Genomic DNA, 25795 nt, shown 5'->3' with positions numbered 1-25795 from the left:
AACATTGTATGATGATCAACTGTGATGGACTTGGCTCTTCTCAGAAATGCAATGATCCAAGACAATGCCGAAAGATTTATGGTGGAAAATGCTCTCCACATTCAGAAAAAGAACTATGGAGTTTGAATGCAGACCAAAACATACTATTTTCACTTTTGTTGTTGCTTTTTTTTGTTACTGTTCTTGTTTATATTTTCTTGCATTTTTTCTTTCCTTTTGTTCTGATTAATATAGAAATATGTTTAACATGATTGTAATGCATAACCTATATGAAATTGCTTACTGGCTTCCGGAGCAGGGAGGGAAGGGAGGGTGGGAGAAAATAAATATATAAAATTAAAAGAAAAAAGAAACATACACACACAAAGAATAAGTAGGTTGGGAAAATGAGCAAACAGCAGAAAAAATTCTGACAACAGAAAGTTACTGTGATGACAAGGAAGATCAAAACACACACTCCAAGGAGACAACAAAGTCAAAACTGCTATAACCAAAGCCTCCAGATTTTAAAAATCTTTCCTCTTTTTTTTTTTTTGGAGACAATTGGGGTTGTAACGATTGGAATGACGCCACCTGCTGGATACTTACTGTAGAAGAGTTCTGCCCATGAAGCGAAGGTCTTTGAGGGCAAGACCAGGAGTCTTTTCTTTGGTATCAGGAAGTGACGCGGACTAGTGGGAGGAGGAAGGAGGAGACTGGGGCTCTTTCCTTTGGACTCTGGTGGAGAGCAGAGCTAGAAATGTGGCTCTCCCCTTTAATAGATAGGAATCTAGGCCTTTCTCTCTCTTTACCAAATTCTTATTCTCCTTAATAAATGCTTAAAAGTCTAACTCTTGCTAAAGCTTATAATTTATTGGCGACCACTCATTAGATATTTTAGAGAGACTAGCTAGAATTTTAGCCCTTAACAGGGTTAAGTGACTTACCCAGGGTCACACAGCTAGTAAGTGTTAAGTGTCTGAGGCCAGATTTGAACTCAGGTCCTCCTGACTCCAGGGTCGGTGCTCTATCCCCCAGATTTTAAAAATCAAGTAAGAGAAGTAGAGGAAAAATTGGGAAGAGAAATGAGTGATACAAGAAAATCATTAAAAAAGAGTCACAGTTTGGTAAAGGAAGCACAAAAAAATACTGAAAATAACACCTTAAAAAACAGACTAGGCCAAATGCTAAAAGGAGTACAAAAATCCAACAAGGAAAAAAATGCCTTGAAAAGCAAAACTGTGCCTTGAAAAGAAAAACTGGACAAAGGGGAAAAGATAATTGGGTAAATGAAAGCTAATAATTTTATGAGACATCAAGAAACAAAAAATCAAGAGAATGAAAAAGTATCAGAAAATGTGAAAAATCTCACTGGAAAAACAACAGGTCTATAAAATAGATCTAGAAGAGATAATTTAAAAATTATTGGACTGCCTGAAAGCCATGATTTAAAAAAATAAAAGCCTAGATATATTTCAAAAACTTATCAAGGAAAACTGCCCTGATATTCTAGAACCAGAAGGTAAAACAGAATTTGTTTTATTGTTTACAGTTATTTTATTTTATTTTTTTATTTTGAAAAACATTTTAAGTTAAAGTTTTGAGTTCCAAATTTCACTCATCCTCCCTTCCATCCCCTTCCCTCCTCCCTGAAGCAGTAAGCAATCAGATATAGGTTACACATGTGCAATTATGTAAAACATTACCAAAATTAGTCATTTTGTATAAGAAAATTCAAATAGAAAAAAATAAAAGAAATAAAGTGAAAAATAGCATGATTTAGTTTGTGTTCAATTAATATCAATTCTTGCTTTGGAGTAAAACAGAAATTGAAAGAATCCACTGATCACTTCCAGAAAAAGATCCCAAAATGAAAACCTCCCAGGAATATTATGACCAAATTTCAGAGCTCTCATGTCAAGGAAAAAATACTGCCAATTCAGAAAGAAAAAAACTCAAGTATGATGGAGTCAAAGACAGGATAACACAAGATTTAGCAGCTTTTACATTAAAAGACTGGAAGGCTTAGAATATGATATTCTGGAGGGCAAAGGAGCTAGGATTATAACTAAGAATCATCTCTCCAGCAAAACTGAGTATAATCCTTTGGGGGGAAAATGGACATTCAACAAAATAGAGGACTCTCAAACACTCCTGATGAAAAGAACAGAACTGAATAGAAAATATGACTTTTAAATACAAGACTCAAGAGAAGCAAAAGAAGGTAAAATAGTAAAGGGAAATTCTTACATGGGAAGATGATACTTGTAACTCATAAGAACTTTCTCATTTTTACAGCACTTAAATGGGGTATATACATAGATAGCATGGGTGTGAACTGAATATGACGGGTTGATAGGTAAAAAAAATTAAATTATGGGGTGAGAAAGAAGAATGCACTGGGGGAAAGGGAGAGGTGGAATGCAGTATATTATGTCACATAAAAGAGGCATGAAAGAGCTTTTACAGTGAAGGGGAAGATGGGGGAGGAGACAAGGAATGTTTGAACCTTACTCTCATTGGCTCAAATCTGTGTTTTCTTACACAATATGGCTAATACGAAAATGTTTTCCATGACTATACATCTATGATCTTTATTAAACTGTTTGCTTTCTCGATGAGAGGAGAGGGAAAGAAGAGAGGGAGAAAATTTGGAACATTTTTTAAATGTTAAAAATTGTTTTTACATGTAATTGGACAAAAAACAAAATATTAAAAAGAAGATCCTGACCAGAAGTTTGATCCTTGAGGCCTGGGATACTGAGTCTAAGTACCATCTAAGGCAGGAATTACTATCCTTAGACTTAGCTTACACAGTTACATTTCCAGAGAGCTAGAAAAATTGACTACAATCTCTGGTTTCTGGAGACATCTACTGGACCCCTGAAGTATAGCAGATGATTATGCCATTGTCGGCTAATCAAGTAAGTCACTGTCCCTTTCTGAGCCTCGGTTTCTTCATTTGTAAAATGAAAGAAGTGAATTAGATGATCTCTACAATCCCTTTCCAGCTCTGAATCATACAGTACTAATTTGGTAAGTCAGAACATGAAGGAAGTATTTACCTTCTTAAAAAATTTTGGAAAGGCAATTGAATTCTAATGACAAATTATTCTTAACTATTCTATAGAACATTTAGTAGGCAATATGTTTCAACCTAAGCCAGTCAGTGTGGTACAGTAGAAAGAAAAGGCACAGAAGCATCAGAAAACTTGCATTCAAATCTTTCCCATACCATTAGTCATATGACATCAGACAAATCACATAAACATATCTAAATATCAAATATCTTCAGCTATAAAATGCAGATTTCATCTGCCCTGCTATATAAATAAATATAAGGCAGAATTCAAGTTATATATAAACTCAAAAGCAATAAAACTGAATTTCTTTTCAAAGATTCTATAATTCATATTTTTCACTAATGGCCTTCTTCCTAATTAGAATGAATGAGAAAGGCTTTATAGTACTACGAAGTAGGGCAACAATACTGCTATTAGACATATACTCCACAGCTAGGTGGCACAGTGGTTAAAGTACCAGCCCTGGATTCAGGAATACCTGAGTTCAAATCCAGCCTCAGACACATGACACTTACTAGCTGTGTGACTCTGGGCAAGTCACTTAACCCTCACTGCCCCACAAAAAAACAAAACAAAAAACAAACAAATAAACAAAAAAACAAACAGACATATACCCAAAAGACGTACAAGAGCATAGCAGCACTTTATTTTGTTGTAGCAAAGAACAAGAAACAAAATAGGTACCTATCAAGTGGGGAAGAACTAAACAAAGAAGCTGTGGCACATAAGTAATAGAACATTATTTCACCAAAATAAATTATGACTATTACACATTCAGAAAAATATGAAAAGACAATGCAGAATGAAACAAGGAAAGGCAGAATAATTTATGAAGTGACCTCAAAAATAATGTGGGAGAAAACAACTTTGAAAGACTTCAAAACTCTGACCAAATCAGTAAGCAATCATGACTTCAAAAGATCATCAATAAAATATAACTCTCTTACTGATAGAGAGGGAATGAACTGGAGGTACAAAATCAGAAATGCATTCTTTATTCTTTTTTTGTTTGGCTACCCATATTTGTTACAAGGGGGCTTCTACTTGAACAGTGTATAGGTAGTGACAAATTTGGAAAAAAGAACGTCAATAAACTTTTTTTTTCTAAATGTACAGAAGAAAACAAATAGAAGGGGGAAGAACCAAGATAGCAGAGGAAAGGCAATGTGATTTGGCTGAGCTCTGCCCAAAACCCATCCAAATATCTTTAAATAATGCCAGAAGACAATACCTGGAGCAGCAGAACCCACAAAAGAACAGGATAAAACAATTTTCCAGCCAAAGACAACTTAGAAGGTTGGCAGGAAAAGGTCTGTTGTACCAAGGTGAGAGTGGTGCACAGACTAGCACAGGTGCTGACTAGGCCCCAGCAAACCAGGAGCAGGGCTTGAGAACCCCTGAATCAACAGCAGCAGCAACTGCTTCTGGAACTCTCAGCCCACAGATGGTAAAAGGGTCGAACAACTGGTCAGAAGGAGATTACAGGGGTCTCACTAAGGCAGGACTCAGTTGCTTTGCCCATACTCAGATCCAGGTGGTAGTCCTAGGAGGCAGTCCCGGGATAAGGAGGAGCACTAGCACACCTAAGTTTACAGCCACAGTGAAGCAGGAACCCCTGTCGCAGCTCCAGGGCAGAAAAGAAAGCTTGTGGTTTCTCACAAACTAGAGCACAGGCCAGGAGAGTAGTAAACAAACCTCTCCTCAGATCATACCACTTTGGAAGAACTGAAAAGTTACAGGTCCCCAGAAATATCTCTGAAAACAGCTACACAAAACTCCTGAAATTTGGGACAGTGCACTCTCCACCCTGAGCCCTACTTTTAACAAAGTGTTAAAAGTCAAGAAATATGCTGGGGAAATGAGTAAACGACAGAAAAAACTTCTAACCATAGAAAGTTATTATGGCGACAAGGAAGATCAAAACATACCCTCAAAAGAAGAGAACAAAGCCAAAGCTCCTATACCCAAAGCCTCCAAGAAAAATATGAATTGGTCTGAGGCCATGGAAGGGCTCAAAAAGGCCTGTGAAAATAAAGCAAGAGAAGTAGAGGGAAAATTGGGAAGAGAAATGAGAGTAATGCTAAAAAGTGATGAAAAAGGAGCCAACAGCTTGGTAAAGGAGACCCAAAAAATAATGAAGAAAATAACACCTTAAAAACAGGCTAGGCCAAATGGTAAAAGATGTACAAAAAGCCAATGAGAAGAATGCCTTGAAAAGCAGGACTGGCCAAATGGCAAGAAGCATAAAAATTCACTAAAGGAAAAATACTCCTTAAAAAGAATTAGCCAAATGGAAAGGGAGGTACAAAAGCTCACTGAAGAAAATAATTCCTTAAAAATTAGAATTGAGCAAGTGGAAGCTAATGACTTTATGAAAAATCAAGAAACAATCAAACAAAAACCAAAAGAATGAAAAAATAAGAAGACAATGTGAAATATCTCTGACCTGCAAAATAGATCTAGGAGAAATAATTCTAAAATTATTGGACTACCTGAAAGCCATGATCAAAAAAAAGAGGCTAGACATCATCTTTCAAGAAATTATCAAGGAAAACTGCCCTGATATGCTAGAACCAGAGGATAAAATAGAAATTAAAAGAATCTACTGATCACCTCTTAAAAGAGATCCCAAAATGAAAACTTCCAGGAATTTTATAACCAAACTTGAGACCTCCTAGGTCAAAGAGAAAAGAATTTTTTTCTTAAATTATGCTTCAATCTGTATTCAGACACCTTCAGTTCTTTCTCTGGCAATGGATAGCATTTTTCATCATAACTCCTTCAGAGTTCTCTTGGACCATTATATTGCTGATAATAGCTAAGTCATTCATAGCTGATCACCTTACAATATTGCTGTTACTCTGTACAGAATACATTTCACTTTGCATCAGCTCATCTAAGTCTTTCCAGGTTTTCCTAAGAGCATCTTGCACACCATTTCTTATAGCATAATAGTATTCCATTATAATCATACACTACAATTTGGTACAATTCCCCAGTTGATTGACATTCCCTCAAATTTCCAATTCTTTGCCACCAGAAAAGAGCTGCTATAAATACTTTTGTACACACAGGCCCTTTTCCTTTTTGTTTTTTTTTTATCTCTTATTGGATGCAGACCTAGTAGTGGTATTGCTAGGTCAAAGAATATGCATGGCTCTATAACCTTTTGGGCACAGTTCCAAATTGCTCTGCAGAATGGCTGAAACGGAATGGAGTTTACAACTCCAACAGTACATTAGTGTCTCATTTTCCCCAGCAATACAATAATCCAAGAGAACTCTGAAGGAGTTATGATGAAATATGCTATCCATCTCCCAGAGAAAGAACTGAAGGTATATGACTACAGATTGAAGTATAATTTTTTTTACTTCATTTTTTTGAGGTTTTTTGTCTGATTTCTTTCATTGCATGACTACACATACATAACCTATACTGAGGGCAGCTAGGTGGCGCACTGGATAGAGCAACGGCCCTGGATTCAGGAGTGAGTACCTGAGTTCAAATCTGGCCTCAGACACTTAACACTTACTAGCTGTGTGACCCTGGGCAAGTTACTTAACCCCAATTGCCCTGCAAAAAAAAACCCCAAAACAAACAAAAACTGTATACATAACCTATATTGAATTGCTTGTCTTCTCAATGGGAAGGGGAGAGATGAAAGGATAAGATTCAGAACTCAAAGTTTTAAAAATGGATGTTAATAGTAGTTTTTATGTTTAATTAAGGAAAAATAACATACTAAATAAAGAAAAAAAGAAATGTCAAAAAAAGAAAACAAAAAGAAGTGCAGAAGATGACAGAGCAATTTTGTTAGTACTTTATGTGAAATATATCTTTAAAAAGCTATACATAAAAGGAGTTTAGTTTATTATACAACCCTTTATCCTTTGTATATTGAAATATCTGTGTTGATGATTGTTAAATTCACAAAAACAGAAAATAAATAAAAGTAGGGATTACTTTTATTTGTAAATTGTTCATGTAGTGCTGTCCTCATAAGTAATCAAAATATCATTCAAAGAAAAAGAAAATCAAGTTGTGCTTCTTACATTTTCCATCTTTTAATAAAATGTACTAGGAGAAAATCATATTCAAATATAAAAATCAAAATTGCAAATCTTACCTATATTTGCAAAGTTTTCAACTTTTCGGGCAAGTCTATTTTTTTCTTGTTCAATCTGATTGATAATTGTCTCAAGATCTGTTTTTAAAATTATTTCATCAGCCAATCGTGCTCTTTCTTTATGGCATAAGCTTAATTCCTGAAAGTGTCAAATATTAAATTAGGATTCCTAGAAGTATTTCAAAAACACATTTAAAAATAAAGTCATCAGATATTGCCACAATCATAATTATATAATACTAACTATATATTTAAACATGTTTGGTAGATGACTGCTTTTCCTAAATCAAAAATATAATGGAGCAACCTAAATTAATGTAATAGCACTGAGCAGTGAATTTGTAGCTCAAGCTGACATTAAATTTTAACTAAAAGCTATGCTCAGTAACAGATTTTAAAAAAAAAACAACAACTCAACATGGTTTAAAGAATCTTTCACAAATAAATTATAAATCTGTTACTACCCCAAATGGATGAGTTTTCAAGGAGAGAAAGAGGCTGTGTATTTACTTACATAGGCCAGGAGTGAAAGACTCTAGTTACTAGTACTACTGGTGAGAAAATAAACCTGCCCTATTATGTTACCACGACCATTTGATTCAGCTTTATACATCTCAAGGATATAAAGAGTAGAGTAAAGGTAAGTCAACTAATCAAAATTTCAAAGAGCAATGAAAACTCTGACCTCACAATCCAAGCTGATATCAGGTCATGATGAGAGCAATTTGGTTTGGCCAAAATTCACCTCAGAGACTATAATTTCATTGACTTGGGGAAAATTAGAGCTATAGGAGACTTAAAAATGGATTTAGTCTTTATGATCAAAACAAGAAATCCAAGCTAGCAAAAGTTATATTTTTAAATCACTCAAAAATCAGAGAAATGCAAATTAAATAAACACTGACATTTCACCTCACTCACACCCATCCAATCGGCAAAACTGACAAAAAAGGAAAATGACAGTTATTGGAGAGTCTGTGAGAAAACAAGCCCATTACTGCACTATTGGTGAAGATGTGGTGCTGTGAATTGGTACAGACATTCTAGAAAACAATTTGGAACGCTGTCCCCAAAGTTACTAACTAAAATGCAGATCCAGTCATGTCACACACACACATTTCCTACTCAATAAGCTCCAGTGGTTTTCTAATGCCTCCAGGAACAAATACAAATGCTCTGTTTTGGCATTCAAAGCCCTTCATACCTACCCATCTCCTACCTTTCCAGTCTTCTTACACCCCACTCTCCAACATGTACTCTTAGATCCAGTGACACGGGTCTCCTGGCTATTCCACAAACAAGATGCTCCATCTCTTGGCTCTGGGCATTCTCTCTGGCTGTGTCTCATACCTGGAACACTCTCCCTCCTCTGCTCCAACTACTAACCTACTTAGCTTTCTTTAAGTCTTTTTTTTTTTTTTAACATTTAAGGTATTTTATTTTTTCCGTTACATGTAAAGTTTCTTTAAGTCTTAAATAAAATTTCACCCTCTACAGGAAAACTTCCTCAAACCCTCTTAATTATTTCCTACTTATACTGTATAGCTTGCTTTGTATGTATTTGTTTACATATTGTCTGTACCATTAGATTTTTAGCTCCTAGAGAGCATGGACACTGTCTTTTACCTTGCTGTATTTAAGCACTTAGCAAAGTGCCAGGCAAATAGTAGGTGCTTAATAAATGGTTACTGTTTGATTGGTTGATTAAATATCCTTTGACCCAGAAAAAGCACTACTAAGATTATAAATCCCAAAAAAGATCAAAGGGAGAGAAAAGAGATATGTACAAAAAGGTTTATAGCAGTTCTTTTTGTATTGTAAAGAACTGGAAGCTAAGGAGGTGCCTATCTGTTAGTAAATGGCCAAACAAATTACAGTCTATGAATGTAATGGAATACTATTGGGCTGTAAGAAATCATGAAGGAATGGTTTCATGGAAAACTGGGACGCTTGTATGAACTGATGCAGAATGAAATGAGCAAAACCAAGAGAATGATTTATACAATAAAAACACTGTGAAGACAAAGAATTTTGAAAGACTTAAGAATTCTGATCAATGCAACAGCCAACCATGATTCCTCAGGACCAGTGATAAAGTATGGTACCCCACTCTCAACAGAGAGATAACAGGGTACAGATTGAGATACACACACACATTTCTGGAAATTTGTTTTGCTTAACTATGCATATTTGTTAAAAAGGGTTTTGTTTTTCTTCAATCTGATCATCCTTCTCTGCCCTTGATTGGCTATATTTATGGTCCTCTAGCACTCACAAGATCAAAGGTCAAAGTCCTTTGGGACAAATTCTGAAAAATATTCAACTGTGTAAACTGAGATGTTCAATGTGGTATTATGTCACAGTGTGGGATAAACTGGCTTGACATTTACAGTAGAGCTGATATATAAAGAACAAAAACAATCAGTTATATAATATCTACATTATGTTTCTCAACCTATAGGAAGCATTTAATACCATCAGTAGGACTGAACCATGGATGCTATCAAGGAATTTTAGCTTAACAGGAAAGAGCTTATATATCCCACAGTACTGATCTACCTTACACAACCAGAAGCATAAAGCAAGGTTGGATAAATGGGTTTTATTTTAAATAGCTATGCAATAAGGAACCAAAAAGTTGGTGTTAGTCAAAGCCTCTAATCTTTTAGACTTAGAAAATTCTACCAATTCAATTGCCTATGAAATAAGCAGCTTACTATTTATTAAGAAAAATCACCAAAGAGTTCCTGTGTACTTGTATCTTTTATGCTCTGCAAAACTACCCAAAAACTCCCAAATAGGCCATTTTGCAAAGCCAGTATGGGATGTAGGTTGATAAGACTAGAGATTAATGCCAAATTTGGCTCACTCAACAATGAATAAGGTTTTTTCCAACTCTGAGGATCACCAGAAATGATTATATGATTAACAGCATTGCTTTCATTTCTAAAATTAAAAAGTCTACATAGAAACAGGACCAGTTGGCAGCAATCCTTTAGTAAATCCTTTAGAGCAGTCATTAAGTAAAAATGAGCAACAATCGTGTCCAAATGTTTATTACCCTGGGAGGAAGCACTGAAGGGTTGGAAAAGCACTAACTCTAGAGTCAAAGGACTCAGCTTCAAATGCCAGTTTCATGCCAACTCTATATAACTTTGAACAAGCCACTTAACTTTCTCGGGCTTCAGTTTTCTCATCTGTAAAATGAAACAGCTACATGGGATAGACTCTATGGGGCCCTTCCAGCTCCGGATCTCTATTCCCATAATCCTTTCATTGCTATGTAAAGATCCCCTCCAAAAACTAGGGTCAAGAGATGAAATTAACCAGCAACTGAACACATCAGAAGGTCAGGTGAGATAGGCTCACTGGTCTCCAATTGCACAAAGGATAGTCATCTTCTTAAATGATGTGCTACAAACTGTTAACTACTAAACAAATTTGCTGTTAAACAAAATTAATAGTCTTCAGGTCTACTCTCTGGTTTCTTTTTTCCTAGTTTATTTTATATAAGTTTAAACATTAAAAACACAAAGTAAGAAAAATCTACTAACTTCACTGAAAAAAATCATCATTTAAAAATATGGTCTTACCATTTTAAGTTTTGCTACTGTTTCTTCAAGGGCCTGCATTTCACAGTGAAGTCTTTTAATTTCTAGCTGAGAATTAAAAAATTGGTCATAAGTATCAAAAATTTAAAAGGTATTCAATTTAAACCATAATGACAAAAAGCACTGAGTCACTAATCAATAGTTCATGTAGTCTCTCATCTGGGGCTCTCCCCAGACAGACCAATACTTCCAACAAAGAGAGGAAAGGTTAAGAACAATATAGAGTACTATCCTGTTTCACTTGGTGTTCTTATCAGCTCCCATGGGTTCAATTATTATCTCTATGCAGTTGATTCCCTGATCTATATATCTAGGCCAAATCTCTCTCCAGAGCTCCAATCTTGCATCACCAAACTGCCTCTTGGATATCTTGACCTGGATGCCCCATAGACACCTCAAACTGAACATATCCAAAACAGAATTCATTATCTTTTCCCCCAAGCCCTCCCCTCTTCTAAACCTTCTCATTACTACTATCAAGGGATGACCATTCTCCCAGTCACTGAAGTTGGCAACCTGAGTCATCTTCAACTCCACCTCTGGAACATTTGCTTCTCATATCCAATCTGTAGCCAAGTCTTATTGTTTCTACATTCCCATTTCCTTCTCTCAACTCACAGAGCTGCTATGATAGGATAGCTTGAGTACCTCATATCAGGACTATTGTATAACCTTTGGTTTGGTCTCTGCCTCAAGTCTCTCCCCATTCTAATTCAAATTAGAATTTCCTAAACTACCAGTATATGCTGTTTGTTCCCTCCCCCCACCCCTGCTCCCACTGTGCATGCACAGGCACCCTGCCCCCTTCCATCAGCTTCCTTATTAACTTCAAAATCAATGATCAAATCCTCTGTTTAGCTTTAAAAGCATATCATAACCAAGCCCCTTCTTCCCTTTCCAGTCTTCTTATACTTTCCTCCCTTTCACATATTCTCCAATCCAGTGACGCTGCCCTTCTTGCTGTGTCTCACACACAGCACTCCCTACTTTCTGCCTTTTTACTGGCTGTCTTACATGTCTGGAGTGTTCTCCCTCCTCACCTCCTGGCTTCCCTGGTTTCCTCTGAAGTTAAGTTCAAATTCCATCTTTGGTAGTAAGCATTTTCCAGCAACCCTCCCCCCCCCCCCCCCACTGCTCGGGCCTTCTCTCTGATTCCTGAGATTACCACCACTCACCTATGCTATATTTACCTCTTATTTAGGATGTTTTTTATGCTGGCTGTCCCCCACACTTGCAACCCTCTCGTTTTCTCAACTCTACCTCCTAGTTTCCTTCAAGCCTCAGTTAAAGGCCCAGGCTCTAAAAGAAGCCTTTCCCAATCTTCCTTAGCCAAAGCACCATCACTCTCTGATTATCTCCAATTTGTTCTGTATACGGCTTGTTTGTACCTAGCTGTTTACCTGTTGTTTCCCTCTTAGACTATGAATTCCTTCCCAGTGCTAAGCACAGTGCCTGGCAATAGTACATGCTTCATACATGCTTACTGACTTGACCTAACAAGTTTCCCCCAAAAGAACAAGAGTTCCTTGAAAATAGGGACCATGTTCTTGCCTGGCACACAAATACTGCTTAATAAATACTTGTTGTCTGACTAACACCCTAGCTCTAGCCATCACTCATGATCAAAAACACGGAGTTTCCTCCACCTCTCCCTATGCCTAAGCTCTTCTACACCAATTCTTTCTACCTATAACCTCCAACAACTCCACCTTCAGGACTTTTTCGGCACACTGTCTTTTCTCTGACCTTACTTTACCCCCTTCCCAATCATGACATTATAACTAACCGATCCAACACTGTCCTCCACTCTCAGATTCCTCACCTCCTTATTCTGTCCTTAACGTGACTTGCCAAACTCCAGCCCTGACTATTCCCATAATCCCTGACTTTTGCTCTTATTTATGAGAGCTGCAGGAAGTCATTCAACAGGGCTGATGGAATCCACAATAAATTGACATCATCTCACTGTACCTGGTTCCTCCCTAAAGCAAGGGAGCTACTTCACTTCTCTCTGTTTGATTCTCTGTCTCCCTCCCCACAGAAACTACTCCAAACCTCTTCTTCCTGCAGCCTCCACCCCCTCAGCTCAGGATCTCACCACATACTTTATTAAGAAAATAGACCCATGGGCTTTTGGCTCATTCTACTCCCTTCTTCTCCGTTTCCAAAGCCCCTGACGTTATTTTCTTACCTGCTTTTCCTTTACTATGCTCAATGATAATCAAGCGGTCTTCCTCATGCCAATGTCAAACTCTCTACATGTGTTTATCCCATTCTCTCTCAGAGTCCAGCAAATTACCTTCAATTACCTACTTTCTCTGTGTGTATGTGCATGTATGTGTGTGTATACATAAACATATATGTGTGTATAGAAAATCTTCACTCTCTCCCTATCTACTAGTTCCTTCCTGTCTACAACTATGCCCAAGTCTCCTCTATCCTTAAACATCCCTTTACAAGAACTGATCACCCCCTCAGGTTATTGTTAATCAATAAACAAGCACTTATTGAGTCCCTGCTCAGTTTATGCTTCTGCTCCCATTCTCAGCCAAATTCTTAGAAAAAACTGTCTCCTCTCTTAGCCTCCACTTCCTCTATTCTCATTTATTTCTCAATTTCTTACAATCTACTTTAAAGTTGCCAATGATGTCTTAATAGCCAAAGGTAATGATATTTTTTTTCTGTCTTCATCTTTCTTTCTCTCCCTACAGGAGCTAACCAACCTCTTTCCTTCCTGGATACTCTCTCCTCTTCTCTAGTTTCCATGACAGTAGTCTCATGGTTTTTATTTGACTTATCTGAACATTCTTCAATCTCCATTGCTATCTCCTTACCCAAATTATAGCTTGTAATTATAGGTATACCCAATGGCTTTGTCCTGGGCCTTTCCTCCTTTCTTTCTCCTTTTCTACCTCTCTAAAATAAAATTTCAGCACTAAAAGACTTGTCCTTATAACTGGAAAACTCTCTCATAAAGAACATCTTTTTTCCTAACAATTCAAGATAAACGAGACATAGATGTAACCTTAAAAATTACAGTGGTTTTTATTACCTTAGCTTCCACAAGCTGTTTATCTGTAGTCTCAAGAATTTCTTCTCTATGTCTTTCCATCTGATGTGCTATATGGTCTATTTCATTCAATCTACGAGAGAGTGTTTCATTTTTGTTACTTAAAGTAAGAACTTCACTGGTTACAGTTTTCTTGCTGTCCAAGAGTTCTTGTATACGATTCTCCAGGTCTCTATTTGTTTGCTGAAGGAAATCAATCTAAATAGAATTTATAATAATATATAGAATTATTATTATACATGTCAAGTCCCTAACATACATTATTCTGCATATTTTAAAACTGAAGTAGGATTTATGAAATAAAAAATTATGCTGAAGAACTAATTTACAAATTTGGTTTGATTCTAGTATAGTAAAAATATATATTTGGGGCAGCTAAGTGGCGCAGTGGATAAAGCACTGGCCCTGGATTCAGGAGGACCTGAGTTCAAATCTGACCTCAGACACTTGACACTTACTAGCTGTGTGACCCTGGGCAAGTCACTTAACCCTCATTGCCCTGCCCCCCCCCAAAAAAACTAATAATAATAATAATATATATTTACTAAAATTTTCAAAGAGGGATTCATCAAAAGAGGGACTGAATAAGCTTTTCATCAGCATAAAAGACTGACTAACTAGATATTCATAAAATTACCATGTTACTAACCTCCATTGCTATCTGATATACTTAGTATACCAACCCATGGTCTTAGCCAGCAATAATGCTTAAGATTTATTATCATTAGTTTCTTCTTTTCCCTAGCACCTCTCCCTAGTATCCTCCATATCCAAATGAGTGGCAAAGATATCAAAGAAAGGATCTTGGTAAAGCATAATATTTTATTTAATTTTTACCACAATCTTTTCCAAACTAATTGAATACCAAATTACACAAACTCAACAAAACAATTAAAATAAAAACACATTAAATCCATTACCTGAATATTCAAGTGAGTAATAAGCTTCTCATTACTTTGATTTCTGGCCTCCAGAGAGAGAACATCATGGGAGCGACCACCATCAAGTGCAACTGAGAGCCGTTCTATTTCTCGATCTCTTAACTCAATCTGAAACATAATTTTCCATTATTTTAAACTGTTTATTCTTTAACTTAGAAGAGAATTACAAAAAAACATGTATTAGGTATACTTGGAATGCCAAATGCCCCTGGAAAATATGTTTATCAAGTATTTATATACTTTTGTCACCTCAAAAATATATTACAAATGAAAAACACACTCAGAACAAAGTGTATCAAGGAATTCAGAAGATCAAAATATTTCAAAAGAAATATTTACTACATAATTCTAGTCCCTTCTTTCTATAACCCTCATTCTAATACAGTTTTTCTTTTTCATTTTTCTGAACTGTCATATTTGGGGAATTTCTGCAGGTAATAGAAACTGTTGCTAAGAAAAAAATCTATCTAACAATAGATTTCAAGGACCAAAAAAGTGACTGGGGCAAACTTAATTAAATATTTCTTATTTAGAAAATGAAAAAGAAAGCATTATCAAGTGAACTTCTACTGACCCTGAGTCTATAGTCCCGAATTCTGTGTTTTTGGTCCCACTAAATATGGATATGAATTTGGCAAGCCATTCAATCCAATCCAATCCAACATGTATTTATCAAGTGCCCCCTATGTTAAAGTCACTGCGCTACCTACTGAAGACACAATGGCAGAATAAAAAATAATCCTTGGTTTCAGAGAGCTGATGTTCCACTGAAGGAATGGTTTCTTTATCCTTGAGTTTCTTCAGCAAAATGTAAATCAAAATATGTACTTCACACTGTGAAGGCCGATCAGTTTACATTTGCACAGTACTTTAAGAAGAAATGAGGGAAAATACTGGGGAAAATATTAAAAAATAGCTACAGGTTTTTAAAGGGAAAAGGTTCAAACTGTAAAATAAAACTTTCGTTTGATATATACTCTTACTAATAATTCAATCCACCAGATGAGGATTGGATTAGATGATCTCTAAAATATTGTTGTTGATAATATTATCAATAATAATCTCTAATGCTGCTTTATAAAATTAATTGCTTTAATGTAGCTATATAAAATTCCAGTAACGGTATTTCAAAACAAAACTAAAATGTATTTACAAAAGTTAAAACATGCCCATCTCAGGCCCTATATTAAGCACTAATATGAAATCTTACCTGTTTGCAAGAATTTTCCAATGCATTTTCAACAACTACTAACTTGCCCTGTAAGTGAGATACTTCTTCTTGAAGCTCAAAGATTCTGAAACACATTTGTGAATAACTATAAATATTTTTTCAAGAACACAAAGTAACAAAAATATTCATCATATACAAAACAGAAGGGGTTAGATTCTATGATCATTGAGATACCTTCCAGCCCAAAATTCCATGGTCCTATGAAAACAATTTCTTTTATAAATTTCCTATTCTGATAAAGCAGACTAAAGAGAATAAAAATGGAGAAATGATCATTAAATCAAGAACCCACCAGTGTCCAAAAAGCCTAATCCGAAACTTGGGTTTAAATTTGAATTATCTGAAGAATTACCTAAATTCTAATTATTTATATCTCTTTAATATAAATATGTGCAAAAAATCATACAAAAATAGCCTGGCCCACTTTTTCACTGCCCTTAGAAAACTTGCAAGCCTTATGTCCCTTTCATTTCCTGATTCTTAATAATATTTTCCAGAGATGCATGTTGGAGCAATGTAGAGGGTACATAGCCTAAATCAGGAACACTTGGGTGTAGATTCTGGCTCAGAAACTTCCTAGCTAGGTGACCATGGGTGCAAGTCACTTCACCTTTCTGTGCCTCAATTTCCCCATCTGTAAAATAAGGGAAATGGTTTCTAAGGTCCCTTTTAGCTCAAACCTAGGATTCAACATTAGTTTCACTACTCTCTCTATACTCAATTTCACAATGAAGACACTAAGTACACCAAGGTAAATGTTCACTTAGTTTGGAATTTGTCCATTTCCCCACAGAATTTTCTAAACTAACATATTCTCTACAAAAGTATGTCACCCATGAAAAGTGTTTTGTGAGAAGACATCAAAGACACTTATGTAAGTTGGGTAATAAGAATTAGAAAACAGAGCTACAGACAGTGGTATTCTTAAGATAATAAAAGAATGGTGAAGGCCTCCAGTAGGCTGGGTAGATACGTTATCATCTGCAATCAGATTTGGTTTTATATTAGGTTCTCTGGGGTGGTAAATGAGACCCAGATTATAATCACTGCTAATTGAGGACCAGAGAATAACCATATATTTCAATTTACTTCTGTCCTTGATCTGAATATAAATATAAAATATTTTTAATACAAAACAGTGTGAGTTAATGTGTAAGGAATAGCAAATGTAAAAAGTATACATGTTTATGACTATATTAAAGGAAACAAAAGTGAGGAGGGAATTAATAAAGGCATAAAAAAGGCCAAATTTTTCAGTCACAAACAGGTATTCGTACTTAATAAGCTTAATACACTTTAAAAAGATCAAGGCCATGACTAAGACAACAACAAAAAAAGAAAAGCAGTACACAAACATTGCAAAAATAGCATTATGTTAAAATTATCACAAAAAATTATCTTAATGGCATCTAATCAATATCTTAATTAAATCTATATTTCCAGATTGGTATAAATGGGCACCAAAGGAACAATTAAGGCAAATGAAATGGAAAAGTTTCCCCCTTCGTAGTGTGTGACTTGACAAAGAGAAGTTTGACTGTAATAACTACTTCTATTAAGGACACTTCAAAATTTATTCCTTTCTCTTAATCATTTTTTTTCATACTAAGTAACTAACACTGAGATAAATTACAAGCAACAAAGATTTTTCTAATGTGTGAGGGGAGATGACATCTATCACTAGTGCAGATGACAACTAGAGTTCCTACATGAGACAATGAGGGTACTGAAACTTCATTAATTTAAAGGCAAAAACATAAAAATATCATCAGATAGTTGTTCTGACAGAAAAGTTAGAAAATAAAATATACCATCATTTAAATACCAAATAAAATCAAACAAACAAAAAAATCTCTTCTAGACACCTGTTATCTGCCACCTGCAGGAGGTCTGCAATATAGGGATCATTTGGCTGAGGAACTGGATAAGCACTGATTCCAGATGGGGGGACAGGCTGATCAATCTGCATACGCTGACGCCTAAAAGGAATACTTCTCTTCTTGCCACCTAGAAAAACAAAAGCATGTTATTAAAAATCAAGACAAAAAGTCTTATCGTAGAACTATTTATGTACAGTAATATTTTGTTATAAAATATTTCTCTACTCCTCAGATTTAACTATATTACAGATAAAATTATTTCCCTCATACAGATGGTTCCCATTTTTACAAGAAAATAATTCCTGGAAACATCACCATCAAGTGTCATAAAAAGGAAACAATGAACACCACTTGGATGTTTAATGTATATACCAACAGCTATCCTGTTTTACTAACTCATGGCATTTGTCCCTGGTAAGATAAAGTTCTCAATGTGTAATGTTATATTATTAATAATACTGCACTACCTGATATTTATATAGCACATCAGTTTACAAAGCCAATTAACATATTATTCCATGCAAACCCTATACAAACTATGAGAGAAGGCAACTATTACTCCCATTTTATAGATTAGAAAAACTGAAGCTCTAAGGAGTTCAGTGATTTATTGTTTCACATAGCTAATTAAGCAGTCAAGACCTAGAAAAGTTGTCATATGAGCAAAAATGGGGCTAGAAATTAAGTACAAGCATTTATTAGCAATGTTGAATTACAGGGATGAATTCTGGAACAGTAAAAAGTGGGAAATGTATGTCCTCTAGATAGCATTCAACATTTTTATTCAATTAAATCCAAAAAGCATCTGTTAATTTGTGGACTAGAATCATGTACTATGGTATAGTGAGAACAGACATACAAAGAAAAAAGAAGGACAAAAATTAAAAATAGCACTCCCCTTTTAAGAAGCATACATTCCACAAGGGGAGAGGGCATATAAATAGATGAATAAATGCAAAGTACTTTGAGAGGCATCAAGAGCACTAAAAAGAAGATGGAAAGCAGCCTATATGCTAGCACAGAGAAGATAGGACCTATAGAGAGACAACAGCAAGAAAGCCAGGGTGACAGGAACCTAGCACATATGAGAAGCAGTAACGTGATATGCGTCTGCAAAAGCAGATGGAACCAGGCTATGAAAGGTTTAAAATGCCAAGAGATTTTTTTTTTTAATTTTAGAGGCAACAAGGAATCCAATGCTTTAGTAAAACTATTTTAGCAGTCATGTGGACAAAGTCCACAAGTGCGGAGATGAGTGGCTAGAGGATCAATAAGGAAGCTACTGCAATATAGTCTAGACAAGATGATAAGGGTCTGAATTAGGGTGGTGGCCATGTAAGCACAAGGAAGGGAATGCTTCAAAGAGATATTATGAAAATAGAATTGAATGTTTGGCACTTGACTAGATATGAGGGGAAGATGAAAAAGTTGAGGATGACTCCAAGGTCAGGAACCTGAATGACTAGAAAGATGGGAGTGCCCTGAATAAAAACAAGGAAGCTTGCTGAAGAGATCTGAAGTGGGAGATGCTGAAGAGAACTGAAATGCTTGTATTTTAAAGCAGGAGGAGATTTGTAATTTTAGAAGAAGTGCTTTAAGTCATCCTCTGCTTCAATGGCCACTCCCCGCCTATAGTAAAAAACTGGCACCAAATCAAACGACAAGCATTTATTAAGTGCCTACCAAGTGCTGGGCACTGGGGATACAAAGAATAAAACAATTATTAATCTTAGGGAGCTTGCATTCTAATGGTGGAGATAATTAGGTATAGAGAGATAGAGATAGATAAATAAATATAATGAATTCAAATAAACACAAAGTAAATACAAGGTAGTGTGAGAGGGAGGATCAGGAAAGGCTTTAGGAGAAAATTGTGCTTGAGATGTATATAATGAAATAAGCTAGGCTGGGCCCTGGTTTTAAAGGCTTTATTTTGGTTTTGTTTTTTTATTTTTAAGCTTTGTCTTTTCAGTTCCCAATCTTCTACCTCCCTTTACACCCTCCCTCACCCATTCACCCATTAAGAAGGCAAGAAAAGGGGCAGCTAGGGGGCACAGTGGATAGAGCACTGGCCCCGGAGTCAGGAGTACCTGAATTCAAATCTGACCTCAGACACTTAACACTTACTAGCTGTGTGACCCTGGGCAAGTCACTTAACCCCAACTGCCTCACTTAAAAAAAAAAAAGGCAAGAAAAATGATAGATAGATAGATAGATAGATAGATAGATAGATAGATAGATAGATAGATAGATAGATAGATAGATAGATAAAATTATATATATATATATATATATATATATATATATATATATGAAACCATGAAAAATATACTTCTGCATTTGCCATGTTCAAAAAAAAGAGCATGGAAAAGGAAAAACATAAACTTCAGTATGCACTGAGACCATCAGTTCTTTCTCTGGAAGTGGACACCATTTTTTATTATGAGTCTTTTGGAATTGTGGTGTGTCATTGTACTGATCAGTTACTAAGTCTGTCACAATGCACAAAACAGAACTGATTTTCTTAGTCCCCAAATCAACTTCTCTTCCAAATTTGTGTACTCCTCTCCATAGCACCACTTCTCATAGGTCTGCAACCTCAAAATCAGGCTTGATTTCTTATCCTACCTTATCCCACACTCTCCAATCAACTGTCAAATCTCTTTTGACATTCTCTTTTTGACAATCTCTTTTAATTTTACCTCCACAACTCTCCACACAGACAGGTAGCACCTCTCCCCTGGATAACTGCAATTACATTCTACTTGATCTCCCTTCCTTGGTCGTCTCCCCTCTCCTATCTCCCCTCCACATTGGTGCCGATGAGGATATTCCTAGAGCACAGATATAACATCACTCCTCCACTCAAGAAGCTCCCTATTACCTCTTTTTCCCCCCCCAGGGCAGTGAGGGCTAAGTGACTTGCCCAAGGTCACACAGCTAGTAAGTGTCAAGTGTCTGAGGCCGGATTTGACCTCAGGTCCTCCTGAATCCAGGGCCAGTGCTATTGCCTCTTGCATTAAATACAAAATCCTCAGTCATCTAAAATCCTTGCTAATCCAGCCCTACCTACCTTTCCAGGCTTATTACATGTTATTCCACTTCATTAACTGGACAGTTCAGCCAAACTGGCTTCTTTCCTCTCTGTGAAGCACAACTTCCATTTCTCACTAAAGCCAGGGCTGCTGTCTCCCTATCTCCCCATATTCCTTGAATGCCCTCTCTCTCTACACTGGATTCTGCTGAGAATGCTAATCTATCCTCAATGTTTGGTTTACAATTCACCTCCTAAATTGGGCATTTCCTCAACCCCAAGCTACTTGCAATTAGTTTGTATATATATATTTATATGTGTGTGTGTTTGTACATGTTGTTTCCTCTGATAGAATATAAGTTCCTTGAAGACAGAAACTATTTCATTTTTGTCCTTGTGTCCCCAGAACCTAGCAGAACATAGTAGGTGCTTTGATAAATGCTACTGATTGATGGCAAGATGATCTATAAGAGGGCAGCTAGGTGGCGCAGTGGATAAAGCACCAGCCCTGGATTCAGGAGGTCCTGAGTTCAAATCCAGCCTCAGACACGTGACACTTACTAGCTGTGTGACCTTGAGCAAGTCACTTAACCCTCACTGCCCCACCAAAAAAAAAAGTGATCTATAAGATCCCTTTCAAACCTAAATCTATGATCCGATGATCAGAGTCATGTTAGCAAATTAAAGAAATGAGGCTTTATCACTGGCACTGGAGTCCTTCTTTCAGAAGTTGTCTGGGTCTCGGAGAAATCAATCATTAAAGCCCAGCAATAAGTGACATTATCATTTGGATAGAGCACTGGCCCTGAAGCTGGAAGGACCTGACACTAGCTGTGTGAAGTTGAGGAAGTCACTTAATGCCAATTGCCTCAAACATCCAGGGACATCTCTAGTCATCCTGATGTCTACCTTGCCACTAGAACCAGATGACTGCAGAAGAGAGAGAGAGGCCAGTGACCTTGTACAGCCTTCCCTCACTTAAATCCAATTCATTGCAAATCAGGACATCACCCCAACATCATGGTCTTCTTCGAGAAGGAAGGACAAACAACAAAACCTTCCCACCCAGAAAGGCCCACCCTCATATTTTACTTGACTAACGTGGCCACAGACAAGACAGGGCTGCCACCAACACCTGCCTGCCCTACCTGGGGTCTGCACCACTGCTTGGAGGTTCTTTTCTTGGAGTTGCTGGATTTTTTCATTTTTGGCTTTGCTCTCCTTCTCCAACATTTTGAATTTATGAACATACTGGTTATTCAGAAACTTCAAGTCAGCCATCTCACTCTCAATTTTCCTTAATTTGACTTTCAAATCTTTAAAAAAAGAAGAAATGATACTCTCATAAGAGTCATCCTTAAAAGAATAAACAGAAGTGCACATATACTCTGTCCCTCCATATAGCAAGGTTCTGGAGAAGAAAGTATAAAAATCATAAGTCAGGATATGCCCTTGTTTCCACATAAATGTTAGAACAGTAATGTGAGAATTTTAAATGTTGTGTTTTTTAACTTATTCTTCACATTAATGATGGATGCTATTTTCTACTATAAATAACAAATTTCTAAAGAGATAGCCACCAGTAGAAATTTCTTTGGGTAATTAAGGCTGTGGAAATTTATTTTGATTTGGAGACCCTACCTTTAGGCTGAGATTAGAAAGCCTTAGGCCCTCAGGGTCTCTTCTGTGTGGGAGGTGCTGGTGCCCTTCCCCCTCTGCTTCAGATGAGCCAAAAAGCCCCGTGGGCTGTACAAGACTCCAGGTCAAACAGCTGGGGGGAAAAGCCCCCAGCTCCCTCCGACCTGAGCAGAGCTACCCGAAAGATCCCAGATAGCCTGTGCTGAGGCACAGGATGCTCCAGCATCCCCCCCCACCCCCAACCCCCCCCACCCCCGCCACCAGCCACAGCCCTGGCTGACGGATTAGTTTGGTCTGTGGGGGTGCAGGAAGCCCTGAGATTTGAGTGGAGAAAAGAAAGATATATATAGACCTGGGGGGTTAGATTAGAGAGGTTCAGGCAAGGAAATGAGAGGCTGAGAAGAGGTCAAGGAGGCGGCTGAGGAGATTAGAAAGGTTGGAGCGCAGCAGACTAGGGATGAGACGAACAGGAATGCAGGACTAGGAGCAAGGAGGAAAGGCCGGGGGACAAGATTAGAGGGGCGGCAAAGGTGGCAGAGGGCAGACTGACGGAGCAGACAGACAGACTGACCAGGAGGCAGTGGAGAGCACAGAAGCGTCAGCACAGGGCACAGGTTGGAGAAAGTGAAGATTAAGAGGAGTTAGAAGAAAATAGCTGAGCAGGGAAAGTGTAACATACCCTGAGGCGAGAGGGGGCTAAGGCCCTTATTGTATTAAAAAGGTTCCAGGCTCAGCAGGTGAAAGGAAGCACCGGAAAGCAGTCAGGTTGTACATTTTATTTCCCTGTATTCTTAATTTTAAATAGTATCTCATAAATAAACTCTGCTTTGATTATTTAGTTAAGAGGCTTCTTAATATTTTGCTTATCAATTTGGGAGTGGAGCAGTGTGGTGGAACTTTATCAATGGCCCATATTAAATTAAATGCAGTCAGATAGCCAAATAGTCAAAAGTCCCCAGATCAGTCCACCAGTGAGCTTTAGTCCCCCAAATTAGGCTAGTCATCTAAAAATATTTTCACATTTGAATGGCGACCGCGGCAGGACTTATGGCCCAATTATAATTTTTTAAACCTATCATTTTTCATATAATTATAATTTTTCATAAATCCAATTATATAATTTTCCAGATTAGATATAGTTATTAATAATTACTTTTTTATAATAAGGCGGTAAAGGGAGAGAATTATAGCTTTTGTTGATGTAACCTGCTCTTAGTCACCAGACTTGCCTCAATTAGTTAATAACTCCAAAAATATGATATTGTTGAGCCAAAAGAAAGTACAATAATATTACAGAATATGTGAGTGTTGACCACCTCACTCCACTATTCTTTTCTCCAAATATTAAGAAACAATGATTTCAGGAAAACATTAAGTGTTGGCATTTATTATTCCCTACAGCAATTGTATTTTGATAATATTTATTTTACTTCCTGACATAAATTTTCAAAGAACAAAAAAGTGGAGAGACGGAGAATACTTGTATCCTTTGTTTTCACTGCCTAACAGGCAAAGGAGAATTGAAAGAAAAGATAAATTTTTCTACATATACATTAAAGTATCAGCATAAGAAAACTTTCCATATACTGAAAAGTAAAATCCAAACATAAAATTCTGAACAATTTTTTAAAATCCAAATTTTCAATTACCTTTTATACTTATTTCTGATTGTTCTTTTGTCCTCAATAAATCCAGGTGTAGTTCATTATTTTCCCTGGTCAGTCGAGCATTTTCATTCTTATAGGGTTCCAAAACATAATCAAAATTGGCACTCTCTTTTTCAGCTTTTCCAGCAAATAGCTTTGTTTTCCGAAGACTTTCTGTTGTATGAACAAGGTCACTGAAATTACAGGGCATCAGAAAATATCAATATAGGTAATTATACTACTAAACTTTCTGATAGTTCTTCCATAAAGTAGTGGTGATTCGCTAACATTTCTCCAATTATTAAGAGGTTTCAAGAAATTGTCAAAATTTTTCTTAAAAAAAATCAATTTAAATTTACAACAAACACTAAGCAGCAATTTTAGTAGTGACAAGAAATAATTTTATTAAGTCAAAAACCAAACTGTGACACAATCCCCAAACTGTTGAAAGTCAAACGACTGTAGAATTCCCTGATTCTTAATACACATGAACAATTATCTTTTCCTTGTCTTTGAAACCTTGATATCCCAATTTGGCAGTGTAGTTGATGAGAAAGTTTCAATAAAATATATGTATACTAAACATACAAGTTTACTAATTTAAAATAATCTAAAATTAATAAATTAAAATTTAACTCTCCTCACTAGAGATTACAGATAAGCAATTTAATACTCTACTATAAAGAGTGCAATTTTATGCAAACATGCATTTTTGGAGGCATATGTATTAATAGTGAGAAGAGGTTAAAAGTTCAATTGTTCCTTGGATTTTTTTAAATTTGAAAATGTACTATCACATAGTATATTATACCATAATACTATTCTACCAGGATATCAGCAAAACTCTAATAATGAGAAAATTAATCTATTATTTCAAGAAAATAAATGTTTACTCAACCATTTATTTTTAAATCCTCCAACTGAAAAAACACAGGGTTGGGTCTTTTTTGTTTTGGGGTTTTGGGGGGGTTTTGCCTTTGTTTTTATAATGGGAGGAGAGGAAACGGCAAATTGATTTTTGATAAATTGATACAACTTTTGTGAATGTTAGTCATCAATGTCATCATAAGTCCTAGTCACCAATGACTGAAATAGAAAATATCCCCCCACTTCTGGGAACTTTGCCCTTTAAATGAGAAACTGGTAAAGGGAAATTGATAAATTCTACATTTCAAGCTCCAAACCTAGCTAAAAGAGTGTGTTATTGATAGTAAAAATCCATAAAAATGGGGCAGCTAGGTGGCACAGTAGATAGAACACTGGCCCTGGATTCAGGAGGACCTGAGTTCAAATCCAGCCTCAGACACTTGACACTTACTAGCTGTGTGACCCTTGGCAAGTCATTTAACCTTCACTGCCCTGAAAAAAAAAATTCTATAAAAATTATACTAGGGAAGGGAAGACTGGAAAAGGTGGGTGCAGAAGGAAAGAAATAAGGAATATAAATGTCTACAAAATGCTGAGGATGACAAATAGTCACAAGCTATAACTGAGTCTACTCTATAGAAACATTAGAATTCAAGTGTGTGGGAGTACTCAAAACTTTTTAACAGAAA

General features: G+C 36.4%; 1 protein-coding gene across 1 annotated transcript in view; it reads right to left on the bottom strand.

The window, feature by feature from the left end:
• CEP135 (centrosomal protein 135) overlaps window positions 1-25795 on the bottom strand; it is a 91838-nt gene that overhangs the window by 64113 nt on the left and 1930 nt on the right. The window contains exons 2-9 of the mRNA XM_043970782.1: window positions 24243-24433; window positions 22104-22271; window positions 17907-18048; window positions 16021-16105; window positions 14790-14918; window positions 13852-14067; window positions 10782-10847; window positions 7189-7327 (exon numbers count right to left, since the gene is read on the bottom strand). Of these exons, the coding sequence (XP_043826717.1) occupies window positions 7189-7327; window positions 10782-10847; window positions 13852-14067; window positions 14790-14918; window positions 16021-16105; window positions 17907-18048; window positions 22104-22271; window positions 24243-24433 (1136 nt within the window). The remainder of the gene's footprint in view (window positions 1-7188; window positions 7328-10781; window positions 10848-13851; window positions 14068-14789; window positions 14919-16020; window positions 16106-17906; window positions 18049-22103; window positions 22272-24242; window positions 24434-25795) is intronic.

This window comes from Dromiciops gliroides, chromosome 6, assembly GCF_019393635.1.
Source record: "Dromiciops gliroides isolate mDroGli1 chromosome 6, mDroGli1.pri, whole genome shotgun sequence".
Taxonomy (NCBI): Eukaryota; Metazoa; Chordata; class Mammalia; order Microbiotheria; family Microbiotheriidae; genus Dromiciops; species Dromiciops gliroides.
Note: the sequence above shows the minus strand (reverse complement) of the source record. Positions and strands in the feature narration are given on the sequence as shown.